At 41.0% G+C, this 22452-nt stretch overlaps 1 protein-coding gene and 1 pseudogene across 2 annotated transcripts; one reads left to right on the plus strand and one right to left on the minus strand.

Annotated features, from left to right (window-relative positions):
* Positions 1 to 10628: 10628 nt before the first annotated feature.
* Positions 10629 to 11000, plus strand: LOC308239552 (sperm acrosome membrane-associated protein 4-like; the record flags this gene model as incomplete). Its single annotated transcript, XM_080652325.1, has 1 exon — positions 10629 to 11000. The coding sequence occupies one exon, from the start codon at positions 10629 to 10631 to the stop codon at positions 10998 to 11000; it is 372 nt and encodes a 123-aa protein (XP_080508451.1).
* A 6315-nt stretch (positions 11001 to 17315) lies between these two features.
* Positions 17316 to 18550, minus strand: LOC308239553 (cerebral cavernous malformations protein 2 homolog; annotated as a pseudogene). Its single transcript has one exon. The product of its transcript is annotated as a cerebral cavernous malformations protein 2 homolog (transcript).
* Positions 18551 to 22452: the final 3902 nt, after the last annotated feature.

A 22452-nucleotide genomic window follows, 5' to 3' on the forward strand; every position in this document is an offset into this window, starting at 1 on the left:
CTATTTAAAAGGCCATATACAGTATTTGAATCCTTTAATGGCTCACTTTGCCAAATAATAAGATACTAGGGGCCCTGCACCCTCTCGCAATCCAGGACCACTCAGAGGATGTAGGACTGCCAGTTTTGGCCTGATCCCCGCAGGCCAGGCCAAGGGACCCCACCAATGCACAAATCCATGCACCGGGCCTCTAGTATGCATATAAGATATTTGGTTAATCTCTTCCTGCCCTCCCCCCTCCCCCTTCCCTCTGATATTCATCAGTCTGTTCCATGTTTCCATGCCTGTGTGTTGAGTGTCTGCCCCCTGGTGGACAGTGCATGTCATGGCTACCGGTTGAACAGTCGCTTAGGCATATATATATATATATATATATATATATATAGCCATAACAGAAGACCTGACCCATTCAGTCACTTTGAAATAGGAGGCTTATCTAAGTGTGAAAGCTTAAACATAACAAAAACAGCAGGGAGCTGCCATGATTATGGTCATGGGATAGGCAAAGCTCTCTGTGCCACCCGGGTCTATTTCTTCGTTTGCAGGGCCCATGCTACTGAGGCCAAAGAGGCAGGCTGCATATTGATTTTGCTGGCATGTTTCCTTCCTTGCCAAGTTCTAACCCCTGGACTACTGTTTTTTTTTTGCCTATTCCCTAACTTCCAAATATAGGCAGATATATCAAAGATGTTGGCAGATGGTAGAGGTGCAAGGAAAACATATCTGGGCCTTCCGCCCCACCAATCATGTCCCTAGCATCCCTGGGTGATATTTGGAGGAGGCAACTGCTCCTGCTACTGCTTCCAATACTGGTGCACAGTACATCTGCAGTGTTTATGGTGAAAACTGGATACTGATCAGCTTGCACAATGGATGACTTCTCAAACTGCCCTCTTGAGGAACTATCACACAAAAGTGGTGATAAAAAATGTGACCTTGAATTCACCATCTAATTCAGAAGAACTGAATAGTATTTGTTGTAGTAAAGATAATGCTTCTGATGTCAGTACAGTGATTGCTTTGAGGAAGGATATATATCGGCCCCCAATTTCATAAGTAGTGTAACACATTAGTGTCCAAATGTTGTTTTATTCACAACTTGTCAGACACAGCTATTCTCCCATCACAAGCGCAAAAGGAATCAATATGTTGGAATCCATACCTGATATCAAGTCAGACAGAGATGAAAAATACAGGTGTGTCAGAGGCAAGAGATGAATACAAGCATTATATAACTATTTAACTCTGTGAAGTTACTATCCAGAAATACGTTTCTAATAACTTCAACAAGGAAAAAAACACTCTGTGAACAAGAACCGACTTTCCCAACAACACCTCCAAGGCCAAAGCCTACCAATTCCCCAGAAAGAGCAACTGCTTAAAAATACAATACAGGTGGGGCAAAAGTAGGCTTGCAGTTGTTTGTACAGAAAATAATACAATAATTAATAACTAATAATACAAGAATAAATTCTGTGTTTCACATACTCACAACTGCAAACCTACTTTTGCCCCACCCTGTACATATGTTATAAGTGGAACTGGTCTCCTTATAGCATGAAGTACCATCACTAATTATCACATACGAGAAAGCTATAAGGCAACTATGACAAGAGCATCAATGTCAACCCTAAAAAGACCCCTGAGCTATAATTCTCATTTAGCCACACTGGAACTCTGCAGCAAAAATGTCACTCTTCTTTGGAATGGATGCAAGTTCTAGCCTGTTTTTCCTATAAGAAATCCAGGTAAATTCAATTAATTCTATGTGACACTAGCGATCCAACTTTTAAAGCTTCCACTGAGAGCCTTTCAAGCCACCATTGGATATTCCCGTAATTATAATCTTAAGAAAAAAATGCATGTCACAAATGCCTCTTCAGTCAACATATTCAAAGTTTTCATGGGTACAGGTTTTCAAGTTTGAAGTTTACATCTGTGGAAGGATTACAGTTGGATCACAATAACATACTGAGTAGTGATGCCATTGGGAGTGCCCTTTCATGATTATCCTCGTTGTCTTAATTGCTTATCTTATTGGCAGGAACAGAAGTCATGCTGGGCATCAGATAATTTAGCATTTGAAATTACTCTCTATCACTGTATATCAACAGCAATTGCAAGAGGTTATGTTCATTTTCTCTAAATTTAAATTAGTATTGAAATGGAAGCATGCTTTTTTACAAACCTTTTTTCAAGCCTGCTTTATCAAATGTGAAATTCATCTTGCAGAGAAACCAAGATGGCATTGTAGGTAATCACCTATACTTGCTGCCTCTCACAACCACATCAAAACTACAACTAAATGGCAGAACAACTACCATCCAGAACCGTGGGAAAGCTGGCTGAGTGCAAGTTCTACAACTAGAGAGGTGAAGAAAGCGCATTGAGACTGGTAAGAGGTACGGAGGCGCCGAAAGTGCTGGCACCTGGATGTGCTGCTCTTTTAATTGGGAGGGAGATACAAGCTCCCGCTTGCTCTGAACTCTAGTTCCAGGGTAGACTCTGGGGGACCCAGGCACATACAGGATGAAACTGGACTGCCTAGAATTGTGACAGGAATGCGAGGGCAGCTTACTCTTAGAGGTGCTCACAGCAATCATTGTTCCTGCACTGGGATGCAAGACACAGAGAACCTGGGACTTCTCAGGTTCAGGGCAGTCATCGCTGTTTGCTCCACCCTGGTGATTCCCAGAGACCCTGCGCCTCCCAATTTACAATCCCACCCAAGCTGTGCACAGCAGCTTTTGCATATAAATGGCCTGTCCTTCCACCTTAAAAAGAACAAACAAAAAACAAAAACAAACAAACAAAAAAAAACAACTGCAGCTGGGTCAGAGAGCCCCAGACATTCCAAAAGAAGGCCCACTGCCTGGCAGCAGCAGTGGCCTTGCTTCACAGCTGGGCCTCATCTGAACACTTCCAAACCCCATACAAAGAGGAGGAATCTGCATATGTCTCTGTAGATCCTGCTGGGCAGCCCCAGACAGTGGATGACCTTGCATCTCCTTGGAGATTCAAGAGCCAGTGTACCCAGTGGTCAGAGTGAGACCATACCGGATTACAACTCTTCATATCCATAAGAGACACACTCAAGGGGCAGACTCAGTGAGCACCAAAGCCCCACTGAAGCAAGTCCTGCCACAGAAGGGTGTCTCCTGCACAACAGATCTTCCAGTGCAGACACAGCTGGTCCTCACAGCCAATTGGCCTGGAGGTCATTTCCTCATAGTGATACCCACAGCAGGAACAGAAGTCACGCTGGGTGGGCATCAGATAATTTAGGGTTAACTAAAACAAGACTGTGCAAACAACCCACAAAGGGGTGCACCAAGAGCGTCTACCTCAGGTGCCTGGGGAGGCTGAGCCTCTAGGCCCTATAGGACACCTACCACACAAGGCCACTCTATCAACTCAAGGAGACTTAGCAGCTACCCAGCACATAGAAACAAACACAGGGAAGCAGCCAAAATACGGAGACAAAGAAACAAGTCACAAATGAAATAAATGGATAAAAGCAAAATACTGGATATAGAGTTCAAAACCACGGTTATAAGGTTACTCAAGAATCTTCTAGAAACCTCTGAGAAATTTAGTGAGACCCTCAAGGATATGAAAAAGGACCAATCAGAATTAAGCATACACTGACTGAAATAAAGAATAATATACAGAGATTCAACAGCAGATTAGAGGATCCCAAGAATCAAGTAAAAGATTTGAAATATGAAGAAGCAAAATACAACCAAATGGAAAAGCAAAAAACAACAACAACAAAAAGAATCCAAAAATATGAAGATAGTGTAAGGAGCCTCTGGGACAACTTCAAGCATACCAACACCCGAATTATGAGAGTGCCAGAAGAAGAGAGAGAACAAGATATTGAAAACCTATTTGAAGAAATAATGACAGAAAACTTCCCCTACCTGGTGAAAGAAATAGACTTATAAGTCCAGGAAGCGCAGAGAACACAAAACAAGAGGAATTTAAAGAGGACCACACCAAGACACATCATAATTAAAATGCCAAGGGCAAAAGACAAAGAGAGAATATTAAAAGCAGCATGAGAAAAACGGTTAGTTACCTACAAGGGAGTACCCATATGACTGTCATCTGATTTCTCAACAGAAACTATGCAGGCCAGAAGGGAGTGGCAAGAAATATACAAAGTGATAAATAGCAAGAACCTACAACCAAGATTACTCTACCCAGCAAAGCTATCATTCAGAATTGAAGGTCAGATACAGAGCTTCACAGACAAGAAAAAACTAAAGGAGTTCATCAGCACCAAACCAGTATTATATGAAATGCTGAAAGGTATTCTTTAAGAAGATCAAGAAAAAGGTAAAGATAAAAATTATGAACAACAAAGTGACAACAAATATATATCTTTCAACAAGTGAATCTAAAAATCAAGTGAATAAAAAATCTGAAGAACAGAATAAACTGGTGAATATAATAGAATCGGGGGCATAGAAAGGGAGTGGACTGACAATTCTCGGGGGGAAGAGGGTGTGGGGGTGCAGGAAGAGATTGGACAGAGATCTTACACCTATGGACGAGGACAGTGGGGGGTGGTAAGGGCATGGGGTGGTGTGGGAACCGGGTGGAGGGGACCTATGGGAGGAAAAAAGAGGAACTGTAATAATCTAAACAATAAAGATTTATTCAAAAAATTCATCTTGCAATATTTACTATACACAAAAGGGTAACTATTAAAATAGTGGCATTAATGTTTCTAACAGTTTGAATATTATTATCTACCAAAGTAGAACTCTAACGTAAGGCAACAGTGTTTTACTAATCTCTCACTAACTCCTCTATCATTTAAATATTTTAAGATGCTGGTGGGCATTGATGCATGGAACAGACTGACAGATGTCAGAAGGGAGGATGGAGGGGTGACTGGATGAAAGAAGGTGAAGACATTAGCCAACACACACACACACACACACACACACACACCACATAGACATGGACAACAGTGTGGTGATAACCCGAGAAAAAGGAGGATGTGGGTAGGTGAAGGTCGGCAAAGCGAAGAAAATGAGGATAGAAATAGACTTGGCTTTGGGTGATAAGCACACAATGCAGTGTGCAGATGATGTTTTATAAAATTGTACACTTGAAACCTGTGTAGTTTTGTAAACCAATGACACCCAAATAAATTCAATTTTTAAACAAGATGTTGATGTTTGGTTTCTTTATTCTTTGTTCAGATTAAGTCTTAGAAAGGGAAAGTCTTGGGTTCAAACACTCATAATTGATGGAAACTAATTGCTATATCGACATGTTTAAGTGCTTCATAATAATATAGGAAAGAAAAATCTAAAATGGATATATGGGGGTAAATGATGATGGAAGGAGACTTGACTTGGGGTGCTGAACACTCAATACAGTGTACAGATAATGTGTTGTAGAATTGTGCACCTGAAACTTGTATAATTTTGTTATCCAATGTCACCCCAATAAGTTCAATAAAAAAGAAAAAAAAAACAATTCCAAAAGATGAAAATTTGAAATGCTTAAATTAAGCTTCAAAAACCAGGGCAAGCATGGTCCATATAAGGATGAACAGAGCAAAATGTAAACATTACATAGTCAATTGGACTTAACCTTTGGCATTTTTATGTTCTGCCACTTTAAAAAATATCAGAATGTATGCTGCTTTTAGTTACTATTTTAGGTTAATTTTCAGTCTGCTGTTTGAAGTTCAGGGTGATCCTGTTTCTATACTTGTGTACAATATAAATCTCATTGTATTGATTTATCCACTTCAAACTTGGTTGTGACTGTGTACTTAAATGATCAGTTCATATACAATTCATTGTAACAATGCCGACAAAATCCTCTTGTTTGTTTGTCTTGGAACCACAAACACAATGAATGTCAATTATCTTTAGTTTATGGGGCAGGCATTATAGAGTAAGATTTACATCTTTTATCTTGGGTTATTACTATGTATACTAAATATGCTTCTTGCCATTTTCTAGATAAAGAAAAAGAAATGTATGCATAGTTATATGGCCAGGGAATAGGATATGCAGAGTTTGAATCCCTATATTATTGACCTTTATGTTCAATATCTAGGTTTTTGTCACTTTGCACACAGCTTCCTTTGGCATAAGGAAATTATTTTAAATAAATATATTTCTATTATTTCAAAACAGATACCTAACTGTTCCTACATTAATATAGTTCCTATTTGTTGGCTCGCCACAGAACTGTTTTTTCAGAGCATGCAAAGCCCTGCTAAGACAAAGTCTATGATAGCCACCTACTATTGCTCTTTCATCATCCACTGATCATTTCAACTTACCCACATAATCTTTCCTCTTTGCCACATGCCTTAAGACCAATGTTGATTGTACTCTAGTTCAGTAGCACTTTCCCAGGCATTCTGAGCTTTGCGTGCCTTGATGTTCTGCTGCCTGAACTCTGGCTTGCTGCCTGTTTTACCTCCTTATCCTCCCCCAAATATGCTGTTTCTAATGGAAGCAGAGGTGATATGAGAGCAAAGCAAAGAGGCCCCGGCTATATGCGTGCTCCCCAAAGCTACAGTATCTTCTGTGTGACACTCTGCAAGTAATGCAAATAAATGATTCTTTTGGCTCAAAAAGAGATGTTTTAAAAATAAAAATGTCAATTTTATTTTTATTTATTTATCTTTTTTTTTTTTCTTACCCAGGTCCATTCTTTAGACTGTGTAGGCTGAAGAGCTATGTGGTTTAGGATTCTTTTTTTTCCTTTAAGTTCTTTATGATTTCTTTTTATTACTTTTTTTAGAGAAAGAGGAAGGAAGAAGGAAAGAGAGAAAAACATTGATGTGAGAAAGAAATATTGATCAGTTGCCTCCTGCACAAACCCCAACTGGAGATCAAACCCATAACCTGAGTTTGTGCTCCAGCTGGGAATCAAACTGGCAACCTTATAGTGCATGGGACAATGCTCAAGCAACTGAGCCATACTGGCAAGGGTCTGGTTTAGATCCTTAACTAATGTATTGTGAATGCAATGCTAATCAATAATGAAAGTGCCTCTTTCAGTCTGCCTGCCTGCATACTTATCAACCTATATATCATTTCTTTCTCTCATTTCTTCTATTAATAGTTCAGTGTTGGGGTAATGGTGACAATGTTGAGAGATCAGAGTAGCATTTGTGACAATAATTAGTAGTGTCATTGAAGGATGACTTATTCCATTTCTAAAATTTACTACTACGCAATTGAGTTCTTTATCTCTAAAGTTGATTTAAAAATTTTGAAAAAAAATACAAAAAGATCACTGCATGAGGTGATCATTTTTTCACCTACAATGCTTTAAAAATAGAACTTGGAAATATACATGAAAATAAGCATAAGCCTTTTCAACAAATGATATAATATTCACATGCAAAAGAATGAAGCTGGATCCTTGCCATCCATCTTCTACAAAACATAACTCAGGTCCTAGCCGGTTTGGCTCAGTGGATAGAGTATTGGCCTGCGAACTGTAGGGTCCCAGATTTGATTCCGGTCAAGGGCATGTACCTTGGTTGTGGGCACATCACCAGTACGGGGTGTGCAAGAGGCAGCTGATCAATGTTTTTCTCTCATCGATGTTTCTAACTCACTACCCCTCTCCCTTCCTCTCTTTAAAAAATCAATAATAATAATAATAAAACATAACTCAGAATAGGTCAAAAAACATAAATGTAAGAGCTAAAACTCCAGAAACTCTTAGAAAACATACGAGAAAAGCTTCAAGACATTGGATTTCCCATTGATTTTTGGAAATGACACCCAAAGCATAAGCAACAACAAAAAATAGATAAATTGGACTATATCAAAATTAAAAATTTTATACATCAAAGGACACTATCAAAAGAGTGAAAGGTAACCCACACAATGGTAAGAAATATTTGCAAGTCATATGCTGAATATGGGGCTGATTTCTAGAATATATAAAGAATTCCGTTGACTCAACAACAACAACAAAAAAAAACCCAAAAACTATTTAAAATTGTGCAAAAGGCTTGAACAGATAGTTCTCTAATATACTATGGCCAACAAGCACATGAAAATCTATTCAACATCACTAATGATTAGGAAAGTGAAAATCAAAACAATGAGATGCCACTTCACACCCTTTTGGATAGTTATTAGGCTATTATATAAGTCTCACTTATAATTTAATCTAATGAACAAAATAAACTGGTGAACAAAATGGGTCCAGAGGCATGTAGACATGATATATCAGGCTGATATAGCTCACAGGGGAGGAGGTAGATGGGAAGAGGTTAACCAAAAACTTATATACATCCTATATAATAAAAGAGTAATATGCAAATTGACCATACATCTGCTACACCCACAAGCCATGCCCACCAGCCAATAAGGAGCGAGTATGCACATTAACCCAACCAAGATGGCTGCAGCCACAGAATGAGCAGGAGGCTTGGGATTCCCTGGCAATGGAGGAAGCCAAGCTTCATACACACCCTGGCTGGCCGTGGACTCCACTCAAGGCTACAAAGTTTCAATTATAGAAGATAAATAAATCCCAACAAAAATGGCTGAAGCCACGGAGCGAGCAGGAGGCTTGGGTTTTCCCGGCGATGGAGGAAGCCAAGCTTTCTGCCCACCCTGGCCTGCACTAGCCTCTGCTCAAGGCTACAAAGTTTCAATTATAGAAGATAAGTAAATCCCAGATACCAGGGCCCCCACTTGGGTTGCCGGGGGGCGTGGCCAGCCTGCAAACCACCACAGGCCCCTTGCCCAGGCTGCCCCATGCCCCAAGGGAACCCCCACCCTGAACCAGGACACCCTTCAGGGCAAACCAGCTGGCCCCCACTCGTGCACCAGGCCTCTATCCTATCTAATAAAAGAATAATATGCAAATTGACCATCACTCCAACACACAGGATGGCTGCCCCTATGTGGTCAAAGATCCTGCCCCCATGTGGACACAAGATGGCTGCCACAAGATGGCCAGCAGGGGAGGGACCAGGTCTACAAGGGAGGGCAGTTGTAGGCGATCAGGCCAGCAGGGGAGGGCAGTTAGGGGTGACCGGGCCTGCAGAGGAGGGCAGTTAGGGGTGACCAGGCTTGCAGGGGAGGGCAGTTAGGGGCAATCGGGCTGGCAGGGGAGCAGTTAGGCATCAATCAGGCTGGCAGGGGAGTGGTTAGGGGGTGATCAGGCTGGCAGGCAGAAGCGGTTAAGGACAATCAGGAAGGCAGACAAGCGAGCAGTTGGGAGCCAGCAGTCCTGGATTGTGAGAGGGATGTCTGACTGCCCCTTTAGGCCTGATCCGGTAGGATCGGGCCTAAATGGGCAGTTGGACATCCCTTGAATGATCCCAGATTGGAGAGGGTGCAGGCTGGGCTGAGGGACAGACACCCCCCGCCCCCATGCATGGATTTCATGCACCGGGCCTCTAGTATTGTATAACCAATGGACACAGACAATAGTGTTGGGAAGACCTAGGGTGGGGCAGGGGCTGGGAGGAAAGGGGTAGAAGGGGTGAAAATTGGGGGACATCTGTAATACTGTCACCAATAATGAAAAAAATTAAACAAAAAATAAAATCCTGCCATCCTCTAGACTCAGTATCACCCCCTTATAGAATGGGACACACAAAGGTACCTACCCCATGAGGACAACATGTTAAGATACTTAAATTTTCATCTGGACTCACACTTGATTTTAAACCGGGACTTCGCCTGTTCCCACTGAGGTATGTCTCAGTTTTCCCCTCTGGAAAGAAAAAGAGTTCATTTTCTGACACCCCCGAGGCTGTTTTGAGACTCAGCTGCTTCCTATAATGACCCCCATTTTTTAAGCACTTGCTGTGTGCGAGGCTCTGGCTGTGCCTGCTCCGTGTGCCTGTTGGCTCATTTGAGAGACAGGTAATAGGTAGAAAGATTCCAACGGGAGAACATGGGTGGAGCTCCCTGCACGGTGCCCAACACTAGAAGCCTGCCAACTGTGGTGAGCCCTGCCCTTCCGAGTCCTGTCATCACAGTGGTGGCTATTTAATGCATCCACCACTGGTCTTGCACACAGCAGGAGCTCAATAAATGCCCTCTTTGTTATTAAATAAACCTGGATCTAATCCTGGCCCTAAGGTTTTGGACACCTCACTTTCTCCTCCTGAGCCTTGGTTTGCCCATCTGAGAAATGGGCTCACCATGGGCACTGGGCAGGAGCATCCAGCAGAGCCGAAGACTGAGTGCCCAGGATGGCAAGTATTAGGTGGAGCATTCTTACCTCGATGAGGTGGCAATGACTTCACTCCCTGGCAGGTCAGTGGGCCAACCTGTCCTTCAGGTTGTTACACCCCTCCCTTACCCAAGCCCTCACCCCCAGAGTGGCCAGTGGAACCCTGAGGGGTCTGTGAGGTCACCCTATTCCACTCCACAAACACTCTGTTGGGGCAGCAGCCACTGGCTGTCTCTGTCCCGGGGAAGCTTCAGGGACCCTGGGATCCAGGAGTCGTGGTCAGGAAGAAGCTCCTGAGAGGGACACAGAACATTGGGAACCAAGGACACTCCAAGTGCTGATCCCGGGAGGCCAGAACCAGGGGAAGAAGTCTCGTGGGCTTGTGGAATGTCATTCAGCAGTTCCAGGAGGCCCACCGCCACCAGGACATCATGGTCCTCGGCTGGCTACTGCTCCTGGTGATGGCTCTTGCCCTGGTCACAACAGGCACCATGGACTGCATCTTCTGTGAGCTGACCGACTCATCCAACTACCCTGGCATCCCCATGACCTGTGGCAAAGACAAGGAGTGCTTCATGGGCAAAGGGACGGCCCTAGGCCTCGGCCCCATCATCAAAAAAGGCACCATGGACATCAGTTCATACAGTCGCCTTGAAAAGCCTGTCACCTATCAGAGTGTCACCTACAGCCTCACCTTTACCTGCCATTATGGGGAACTGTGTAACAAGGCCCTCACCCCCGCAGGCAGCCTGAAGGCGGGGGCCACCTGCCTGGCGCTGGGTGTGATGTTACTGCTTCAATGACTGTGACCAGGTGTGGAGAGCAGGGCCTGGGACTGGTTTCAGGGCTCCACTGTTCCTTGTGGCTCCAGCCCTTCCCCATCCCCTTTCCCCCATTAAATGGCCAGAGGCCCTAGACAAAAAATAAAATGATAATGATGATAAAGCTGTACAGTACTTCTTCATGGCAATGATAGTGTAACTGACTTTAGAAATAAGTAATAGTTCTCATGCTTTTAGAACTAAGAGGAGTGATGAGTTGAGAAAATTATTCAGATAATCTAGGACCAGAGGCCAGATTCTTTAAATTGTGGAAGGTGTTTGCTAAAAAGAAAATACAGGTCATTGTTGGCTGAACTGCATATTGATCTTTTAAGAATGGATGTATCACATTATTTAGCAGTTCTCAAATTTCCCTGAATAATAGAAACACCTGCCACCCTCAGATATAAAAACAGAATATCTGGGTTTGGGCCCAAGGCCTTGGCTGTGTTTTTTTTTTCTTTTCTTTATTTTACCAAATATTTTATTTTATTCCCAGGACTAAAAATACGCATATGTTAGGCTGTATAATATTGACCTACAGATCATTGAGGTGCTCATTTTTTAAAATATTTTTTGTTATTGATTAAGGTATTACATATGTGTCTTTACCCTCCTCATTGCCCGCCCCCACTCATGCCCTCACCCCCCTAGTGTCTGTGTCCATTGGTTAGGTTTATATGCATGCATGCAAGTCCTTTGGTTGATCTCTCTCCTTACCCCCACCCTCCACTACCTTCCCTCTGAGGTTTGATGGTTTGATTGATGCTTCTTTGTCTCTGGATCTTGCTGTGTTTTAAAGTTCCATGAGAGTGGGGTGGAGGGGTCAATGGAGGGAAAACGGGGACACCAGCAATAATTTCAACAATAAGAATAAATTTAAAAAACATTAATACAATAAAATAAAATTCCATGAGGACCACTGGCAAACCAGAATGACACATTCTGCAAGATTTTCTTGGGTGATTGTCCAAATTGGAAAGAAGAAGTGAAATTGTCATTATTCGCAGATGGCATGATATTGAATATAGAAAATCCTAAAGATTCCACCTAAATACTACTAGATTTACTAAATGAGTTTGGTAATGTAGTAGGATACAAAATCAACAACCATAAATTAAAGCATTTTTATATACCAATAAATGAACTCTTAGAAAGTCAAACTACAAAACAATCCCACTTACCATTGCAACAATAAAAAAATAAGATACATTGGAATAAAGTAAACCAAGGAGGCAAAAGACTTGTATTCAGAAAACTACAGGACATTGAAAAAAAATAGAGGAAGATACAAACAAGTGAAAACATATACTGTGTTCATGGATTGGAATAATTAACATCTTTAAAATGTCCATAGAACCCAAAGCAATCTAGAGATTCAATGCAATCCCTGTTAAAATACCAATGACATGGGTCACGGATCTAGAACAAATATTCCCAAATGTATATGAAATTAAAAAAAAAAAAACACCCTGGATAGCTGCAGCAATCTTGAGCAATAAGAAGAAAGTTGAAGGGATCACAATACCAGATATCAAACTATACTACAAAGCCAGTATAATAAAAAAAAAAAAATCCTGTTACTGGCACGAACAGGCATATAGATCAATGGAACAGAACAGGGACCCCAGAAATTGACCCACATCATTAGGGTCAATTAATATATGACAATGGAGGCAAGAACATACAATGGAGGAAAGACAGTCTCTTCAATAAATGGTGCTTGGAAAATTGGACAGGTACATGCAAAAAAATGAAACTACATCAACAACTTACACAACACACAAGAATAAACTTAAAAGATGCTCATGTAAGTCATGAAACTATAAAAATCCTAGAATAAAACATAGGCAGCAAAAACTCAGACATCTCACATAGCAGAAATTTCAACAATATATTTCCTGGGGCAAGAGAAACAAAGAAAAAAATAAACAAAGGGGACTACATCAAACTAAAAAGCTTCTGCATAGCAAAAGCAAGTATCAGAAAAATGAAAAGGGAACCCAATCTATGGGAGAACATATTTGCCAATGACACATTTGATAAGGGGTTAATTTCCAAAATATAAGAATTCATACAGCTCAACAAAAGGGAGACAGATAACCAATTAAAAAGTGGGCACAAGACCTGAATAGGCACTTCTCCAAAGAGGACATACAGATGACCAATAGACATATGAATAAATGTTCCAATGTCCATAATCATCAGAGAGATGCAAATTAAAACTATAATGAGATATCACCTCACACCTGTCAGAATGGCTACCATCAATAAACAACAAACAATAAGTCCTAGCAAGGATGTGGACAAAAAGGAACCCTAATACACTACTGGAGGGAATTCAGATTGGTGCAGGCACTATGGAAAACAGTATGGAATTTAGTAAAAAATAAAATAAAATAAAATGGAATTACTGTTTGACTCAGTGATCCCACTTCTATGAATATATCTTAAGAATCCCAAAACACCAATCAGACAGGATATATGCATCCCAATGTTCATAGCAGCATTATTTACAACTAGAGGCTCGGTGCACGAAATTCTTGCATAGGGGTCGGGGTTGTGTGTGTCCCTCAGCCCAGCCTGCACCCTCTCCAATCTGGGACCCCTCGAGGGATGTCCGACTGCCTGTTAAGGCCTAAATGGGCAGTCGGATATCACTCGCACAATCCAGGACTACTGGCTCCTAACCGTTCACCTGCCTGCCAGCCTGATCACCCCTTAACCACTCCCCTGCTGGCCTGATTGCCCTTAACTGCACTCCTTTGCCATCCTGGTTGCCCCCAAATGCCCTCCCCTGCTGGCCCAGTCACCCCTAACTGCCCTCCTCTGCAGGCCTGGGTCCCCCCCAACTGGCCTCCCTTGCAGGCCTGGTTTCTCCCAACTGCCCTCCCCTGCTGGCCATCTTGTGGCAGCCATCTTGTGTCCACATGGGGACAGCCATCTTTAACCACATGGGGGTGGCCATCTTGTGTGTTGGAGTGATGGTCAATTTGCATATTACCTCTTTATTATATAGGAGGATAGCTAAGATCTGAAAACATCCCAAGTGCCCATCAGTAGTTGTGTGAAACTATGGTATATTTACACAATGGAATACTACATGGCCCTAAAAAAAGAAGGATCTCTTACCCTTTGCTACAGAATGGATGGATTGGAGAATATTATGATGAGTGAAATAAACCAGTTAGAGAAAGACAAATATCATAGGATCTCACTTATAAGTGGAATCTAATGAACATAATAAACTGACAAACAAAATAGGTCCAGAGGCATGGAACAAACTAATATATCTCAGGTGGGAGCAAGAGAGACGGGAAGAGATTAATCAAAGAACTTTTATGCATAACCAATGGACACAGACAATAGTGTGGTGAAGGCTCAGAGGAGGGGGGTAAAGAGGGGAAAATTGGAGGCCATCTGTAATACTGTCAACAATATTTTTAATTAAATTAAATTAAAATTTAAATAAACAAATTGTTGACCTGCTGCAAATATCATATATATATATATATATATATATATATATATATATATATATATATGTAAAACCTTTGCGAACCTGGTGAGGGAGAGCAACCCCACAGAAAGACAGAAAGCAACAACTGTTAATAAGAACGTGGAGATATTGGAACCCTTGTACACTGATGCTGGAAATGTAAAATTGTGCAGCCACAATAAAAAATAGGATGATAGTTCCTAAAAAAAATTAAACATAGAATTAGCATATGGTTCAGTAATGTCACTTTTAGATATCTACCCTACAGAATTAAAGGAAAAACTTGAACACATATTTGTATACCCTTGTTCATAGCAGCGTTATCTACTGCCAAAAGGTGGAAGCAAACTAAATGTATATCAATTAATGTGATATATATATACGATTGAATATTATTGAACCTTAAAAGGATGAAAATTCTGACAAATGCTATAACATGGATGGATTGCAAAGCATTATGCTTAATGAAATAACAGTCACAGACAATCAAATAGTGTGTGATTACACTTTTACGAAGCACATGGAGTATTCAAATTCACAGAAACAGAAAGTGGAATGATGCTTGCCAGGGTATAAGAGGAGGAGGTACTGGAAAATTATCACTTAATGCATATCAAGTTTCAGTTTGGAATATGAAAAAGTTCTGTAGATGGAAGATGATGATGGCTGCACAATAATGTAAAATATTTAATGTTACTGACTCTACAATTAGAATTTATTAAAATGGTAAATTTTATATTATGTACATTTTAGCACAATAAAAATAAGTGTAAGATTGACATTTAAGTATTAAAAATTATATTTTAAAATACTTGACCCATAAGTGAAGAAGGGAAACATTGGGGTATATAACACTTCGGTTGACTTCAAAGCGAAGATTAGCCTAAATTAACTGACAATGAAAATAAGTTATAATTTGAAGGGATTAAGCAAAAAAACATATATATGTATTTATATATATCACATAGACACAGACAGCAGTATAGTGATAGTTAGAGGGAAAAGGGGGTGGGTTTAGGTGGAGGTGGGCAAAGGGAGGAGGAATGGGGGAAAAAGAGACTTTGCTTGGGTGATGGGCACATGATGCAGTGCGCAGATGATGTTTTATTGATTTGTACATTTGAAACTTGTATGGTTTTACAAACTAACATCACCCCAATACGTTCAATAAAACATTAATTAATTAATTAATTTAAAATGGTATCTCAAAAAAAGAAAGTATTTTATAAATTAAGCACTTTCATACTTGTATCAAGATATAATTTTTATATACCACTAATAACTGATAGCAAACATAATATTTAATAAATGAGTCAAAGTTGTTCTTTTGAGTGGTAATGAGATTTGCAATAAGGACCACTCTCACCTTCCTGCTCTGACACACAAATAGAAAATTAAAGAACTTAATTTCTGAAATCAGAATAATTTGTGTATGACAGTAGAAGTTGGAAATCAGCACAAAATGTAAGAGAAAAAGGGGAAGAGATGGGAAATAAGATAGGAAAAATAAAAGAGAGAGAGAAGAGGGGAGAAAAGAAAGAGAGAGAGAGAGAGGTAGGGGGGAGAGGAGGTAAATGTTATTATACATATATTTTTGTATCACAACTTCAGTCCTTTGACTTTTAACTGAAGGGAAAAATTATTGTATGTCTTGCTGTAGCTTCATCAGTTTAAAATTGCAATGGTGCTTACAAATCAATTCTGATGATACCAATGTTTCATGACACTTTAATTTAATCAGATCACCATAATTAAATTTTCCAAGTGATTAAATCACCTTTTATAAAGTATATTACTTTTATTTCAATTATTAATTCAATTTAATGAACATAGCAAACTCTCTTGTGTCTTTCCCTAAGCTATTGTCTGTGTTTCCTTATACCCCAGAAGTTCTTTTTAATTTCCAAACAGCAATAGATTGAGGACATAAATGCAGTAAACAAATAAGTGGAATTCAGTATATCTTGAAACTTGTCCATGAAGAATGATCATACTAATGGAATAAATCTTAGAAAATATTTAAGACTAGTATTTGTGTGGATATATAACGCCAAAATATAGAATATAAATGTTATTTCTGGTGTCATACATTTTGACTGATAATGAAACTAATATTTTAATGTTTTAAATTTCAAATGTCAAAGGAGGAAGAATAAGACAGGGAAGAAGAAGTAGAAACAGCAGGAACTGCTGCCACCACTCCTATAATATTTCTTAGAAGAAATGATAGAAGTTTTTCAAAAGATAATCAAAGAATGAAAATGATATTTTTAAAAGTGACACTAACTCCAGAAACCATCAAAAATGATAAATTCAGGTATAGCAATAAACTATCATTTTGCAAGTTACAATCCACAATAAGCAAAAGCAAAAGCACGGACTAGAAAAATTATACGTTTTGGAAAATTGATAATTGTGCACAATAGCAAGTATGCATTTATTCTTTTTTTTTCACATTGCATTTAGCTTCTTTAAAGGTTTCTAAGAATTTCAATAGTAATGTTATGTGTAAAGCCAACAGCTGTGTGGGGTCTGGCCTACAGGATATCCTGATACAACTGTGTGCAGGTGGCTTGGGGTAGCCTCTGCCCCACACTAGGGTTTCTTTCACAATAGAGGGCCATATTTGCTAGGGATGGGGATGGGGAAACTGGGAGGGGCAGGGGGCTGGTCCAGCCCCAGCCCCTCATTGTGAGGGCAGACCCATGGGAGCTTTGGCATTGTCAGGTCAAATCCTGGTGCATCCTGGAGCCCAGCACCTTGATGTCATTGCTGATGTCTGAGGTCATGTGGTCCCATTAGTTCATATTGAAGGTCACGGACTGGTTGTTGGAACTGCCTGCTTCCCTGTTCCTATTGGAGGTGGAAGTAAAGGTGGAGCTCATGGCCTGCCTGTATTGGCTGAAGCGGTCAGTGATGATGTTGTGGCTGTCCTTCACCCTGATTGTCTTGAGGGAGTTCTCAAAGTGCTGGCTGTCATTCTCAGGGATGAAGGGCTGCAGACTGAGCAGCAGGAACTTACAGCTGTCCCCACAGAACTGCAGCAGGTTCACACAGAACTTGAGCACCAAGCACTGTTGAGGTACTCATGAAGCAGAGCTGAAAACTGCTGGATCTCCTGAGAGGACAGCTTGTTGTGCGGCATGGCATGTAGCCCTATAGTAGCTCCATGGCCACTGTGCTCAGCTTGCTCTTGTGAAGTGTCTTGGCATGGGGCACTGTGGACATGCAGGACAAGATGTCACCTGTGTGCAGCACTCAGGAAAGGAGAAGGTGCTGGCATCTGTCTTGTATGACTCCTTCATGTCCACCTTGGTGGAAGAGTCATCACTACTGTGGGAGGACAGGTGGTAGTTGGTGTTGAGGTCCCATCAAATATGGCTTTGTCCAGAAAGTTGATGGTGGACTCCGTGTACATGATCTGGAAGATATGCCTTTACTCCTCCACTGCCAACTTGCTCTCCATGGCCAGCATCACCAGGCAACAGATCTCCACAGGCTCCACTCCACTCTCCAACATGGAGCTTGTGGTGAGGCCTCTGGAACTTTTCACACACATACTCTAGCTGATAGAGACACTGGGGTCTTTTGGTGTTTTCAGGACCACCAAGTGCAAGGTATCATGCCACATATAGGACATGGCCTGATGTCATGAATGGGGACCCTGAAGATGCTTTCTTCCCTGTCCCTCCAGGCCAGCTTGACCTTTTAGGCAGACAGGCTGATGAGCTCATCATGCTCCTGGATCAACTATCTGAGGAGCTCTCTTTTTGTTGTCTATGAGGTACAGGATCTCTGTCCTACTGGATGGTTTTAGGTTTATAGACATTAACTTACCCAAATACTTTATCTCCTTCTCAATGTAGTTGCTCAACAATCTGTCAGGCTCCACTCACTCAGGCAGGGACAGCACCAAAATGTGCATAGGGCACTGCTCTGTTACCTTCTCTCCGCTCTTTTCACCTTTGAAGATGACTTGTTTAATAGCCGACATAATCCCAGGGTTCTTTCCCTTCTTGCCCTCCTCCTCCATGTTTTCTGAGTGGTTCCCACAGCCCTAACCACTATGGGAGCCCCATGACCACTACATGCTTGCCCCAGCCTTGTGATTGCTGCAGCCACGTTCCTTCACTGCCCGTCATTTGCCCTGCTGCCATCTCTGCCCACAGCTTTCAGGGCTTATTCCTATAGTATTAGGTTCACTATCACAGGGCTGCCAACCTAAAGGCTATATTTACCAGTCCCATGAGCATCTAGATATGGCCTTAATCAAAGTTCTGGCCTTAATCAAAGTTCTGGCCAACAGAGTTTGAGTGAGTATGAGGCATAAAATCTTTGTCTTGCCCTTAAAAAAATTGTGGGCAGACTTTTCTGGATCTCTCCATTCTTCTTGATCTCTGGGGGTTAGTAAGAATCAGAGGTGTCACCTTGGGCCCATAATTAGAAGCTATTTGTTGATTCATGGACTTTGTATCTAGTAGAATCGTGAAAGGAAAAAAAAATATTTCTACAACATTTAACTATTTGGGGATATTTTTGATACAATAAAGTATGATATTCCTTAATAATACATTATTTCACAAAGTGATAATATACTTATTTTATAAAGATCTCCTACAATAAAAAAACTGTAAGATTAATTATATAATAAAAAAGTAGCAAAAAAAAAAAAAAACAGTTCCAAGGAAAGGTAATAAAAATAGGTCTTAAGCATATGAACAGTTGCTAAATTAACTCATAAAAGAAAAAGATGAAAGTTGAGATTCTGCTGAAAGGGAATTTTCAACTATCATATTGACAAAGACCTGAAAAGCTTGGTGAAATGCTATGTTCATGAACATAAGGTGAAAATGCACTTTTATGTATTAATGACTGAAGTACAAAAGTATAGCATTCATATGCACACATACTCTTTGACCTAGCAAATTCAATTCTAGGCATCCATTGTATAAACATACATGCACCAATGTGAAATGGCATAAATAAAAGGTAATTTATTTCAGCATTGTTTGTATTAAGAAAATGTCAGAAGTGACCTAAATATCCATGGTAATAGATTGGCTAAGTAAATTATGGCATGTCTAGAAAATGAAAGACTATAGTATCCTAAGAAATATTGAAGAAATTCCTAATGCACTGATATGGAAAGATCAAGATATAGTTTATTTTGTTTTTATATGAAATTATCAGAGTGACAATGATTAATAAAATTAGATTATTTTCAAGTGTAACAATTCTACAATACATCATTTGTATATTGTACTGTGTGTTCACCACCCAAAGTAAAGTCTACTTTCAACAACATTCATCCTCCTTTACCCTTTCCTACCTCCCCCCACCACACTTTCCTTCTGGTAATCACCATAGCATTGTCTGTGTTGAAGAGTTTGTTTGTTTTTCTTAATCACTTAACCTTTTTCACCTAACTCCCACCCTCTCACCTCTGACAGCTGTCAGTCTGTTCTATGTACACTGTATATGTGGGTCTGTTTCTATTTTGTTTGTCAGTTTATCTATCTATTTATTTATTTATTTAGGTTTTGTTTTAAATATATTTTTATTGATTTCAGAGAGGAAGGGAGAGGGAGAGATAGAAACATCAATGATGAGAATCATTGATTGGCTGCCTCCTGCACGCCCCCTACTGGGGATCAAGCCTGCAACCCAGGCATGTGCCCTTGACTGGTATTGAACCCGGGACCCTTCAGTCCGAAGGCCGATGCTCTATCCACGGAGCCAAATAAGCTAGGGGAAGTCAGTTTATTTTGTTAATTAGATTTCACATATAAGTGAAATTATATGGTATTTGTCTTTCTCTTACTGGTTTGTTTAACTTAGCACAATATTCTCCAGATCCACCCATGCTGTCCCAAAAGGTAAGATTTCTTTTTTTATGGCTGACATATTTACCACAGATTTTTTATCCATGCATCTACTCAGAGGTACTTGCAAAGCTTCCAAATCTTGGCTGTAAGAAGTAATCAAATGGCCAAACCAAAACACAATGAAATCCATTTGAAGTTTCAAGGACTAAAACGGAGAACAAAACGATAAAGACAATACCATTCAACAGCAGGAATTAAACAGTGACCTTGGAAAGTGCATGTATTTTCAATTTATTTCTCAGAATGTGCTTAACCTCATTTTGGGAGAGAGTGTTATATACAGAAAGAATGAACACTGCAGAATCTTGCTATTTGCTAGCTATGAGGTCTTAGACAATTCAAATAATCTTTATATCTGCTGTTTCTGTAGGCACAAAATCTAATAATCTAATAAAAGAGTAATATGCAAATTAAACATCACTCCAACACACAAGATGGCTTCCCCCATGTGGACACAAGATGGCTTCCACAAGATAGCCAGCAGGGGAGGGACCAGGCCTACAAGGGAGGGCAGTTGGGGGCGAACAAGCCTGCAGGGGAGGGCAGTTAGGGGTGACCAGGCCGGCAGAGGAGGGAAGTTGGGGGCAACTAGGCCTGTAGGGAAGGGCAGTTTGGTGGGACCCAGGCCTGTAGGGGAGAGCAGTTGGGGGGGACCAGGCCTGCAGGGGAGGGCAGTTAGGGGTGACCAGGACTGCAGGGAAGAGCAGTTAGAGGCAAACAGGTTGGCAGGGGAGCAGTTAGGCATCAATCAGGCTGGCAGGGGAGTGGTTAGGGGGTGATCAGGCTGGCAGGCAGAAGCAGTTAGGGGCAATCAGGAAGGCAGGCAGGTGAGTAGTTGGGAGCCAGTAGTCCTGGATTGTGAGAGAGCTATCCGACTGCCTGTTTAGGCCCTATCCTACTGGGATCGGGCCTAAATGGGCAGTCGGACATCCCTAGAGAGGTCCCAGATTGGAGAGGGTGCAGGGTGGGCTGAGGGACACTCCCACCCACCCATGTACGAATTTTGTGCACCGGGCCTCTAGTAGAAATACAATCAGCTAAGTTATCAGTTTGCTGTAAAAATTAGAAAGTTTGTGTATTGCCACACATGGGGATGTGTATTTGTGTGGGATATTCAGAATTGTAAATGTATAATTTTTTACCTAATAATAGCTAATAATATGGCCATAATCACTATTCTTTCTTGTCTTCACTCTCCACAGTGCTCCTGAACCCTTTCAAAAGACACTGTTCTTTTTGAGAAGCTAAAAGCTGCCCACATAACCCTAAGTCTTGATTGGCAGCCATGCATAGTATTTTCAAGTAATCCTATCTGATTCTAATACTCTACAACCTGTCTTTCTTCCTTGACTTCCAGGGTTAGCTAAACATTGTGTAGTGCCCGAAATTTATGCAATGTTTGTGGGCTTGTTTAAAAAGGAGCAGACAGAACTTTGAATACAGCTAGTAAAGAAAACAATATGGAGATTCCTCAAAAATTAAAAAAAAAATACATCTGCCATGTGGCCCAGAAATACCACTTCTGGATACTGATCTGAAGAAAACAAAAATACTAATTCAAAAATTATTTTAAAAATATGTCCTATGTTCATTGCAGAATCTACACTAATAAAGGGAAACCTGCAAATTGACAATCACTCCCCTACACCCACCAGCCAATCAGAGTGAGTATGCAAATTAACCCAACTAATATGGGGGCTGCCATGGAGCTGGGGCGAGCAGGAGGCTTGGGTTGCCCCCAGCGATGGAGGAAGCCAAGCTTCCCGCCTGCCCTGGCGGGCCATGGCCTCCGCTCAAGGCTACAAAGTTTCAATTATAGAGGATAAATAAATCCTATATACCTGCTTCCAGCCAGCTCTGGCCTATGCTTGGGTTGCCATGGGGCATGGCCAGCCTGCAAACCACCACAGGCCCCTGGCCTAGGCTGCCCCATGCCCCAAGGGGAACCCCACCCTAATCCAGGACACCCTTCAGGGCAAACCAGCTGGCCCCCACCCGTGCACCAGGCCTCTATCCTATCTAATAAAAGAGTAATATGCAAATTGACTGT

Source organism: Plecotus auritus, assembly GCF_963455305.1.
Source record: "Plecotus auritus genome assembly, chromosome: X".
NCBI lineage: Eukaryota > Metazoa > Chordata > Mammalia > Chiroptera > Vespertilionidae > Plecotus > Plecotus auritus.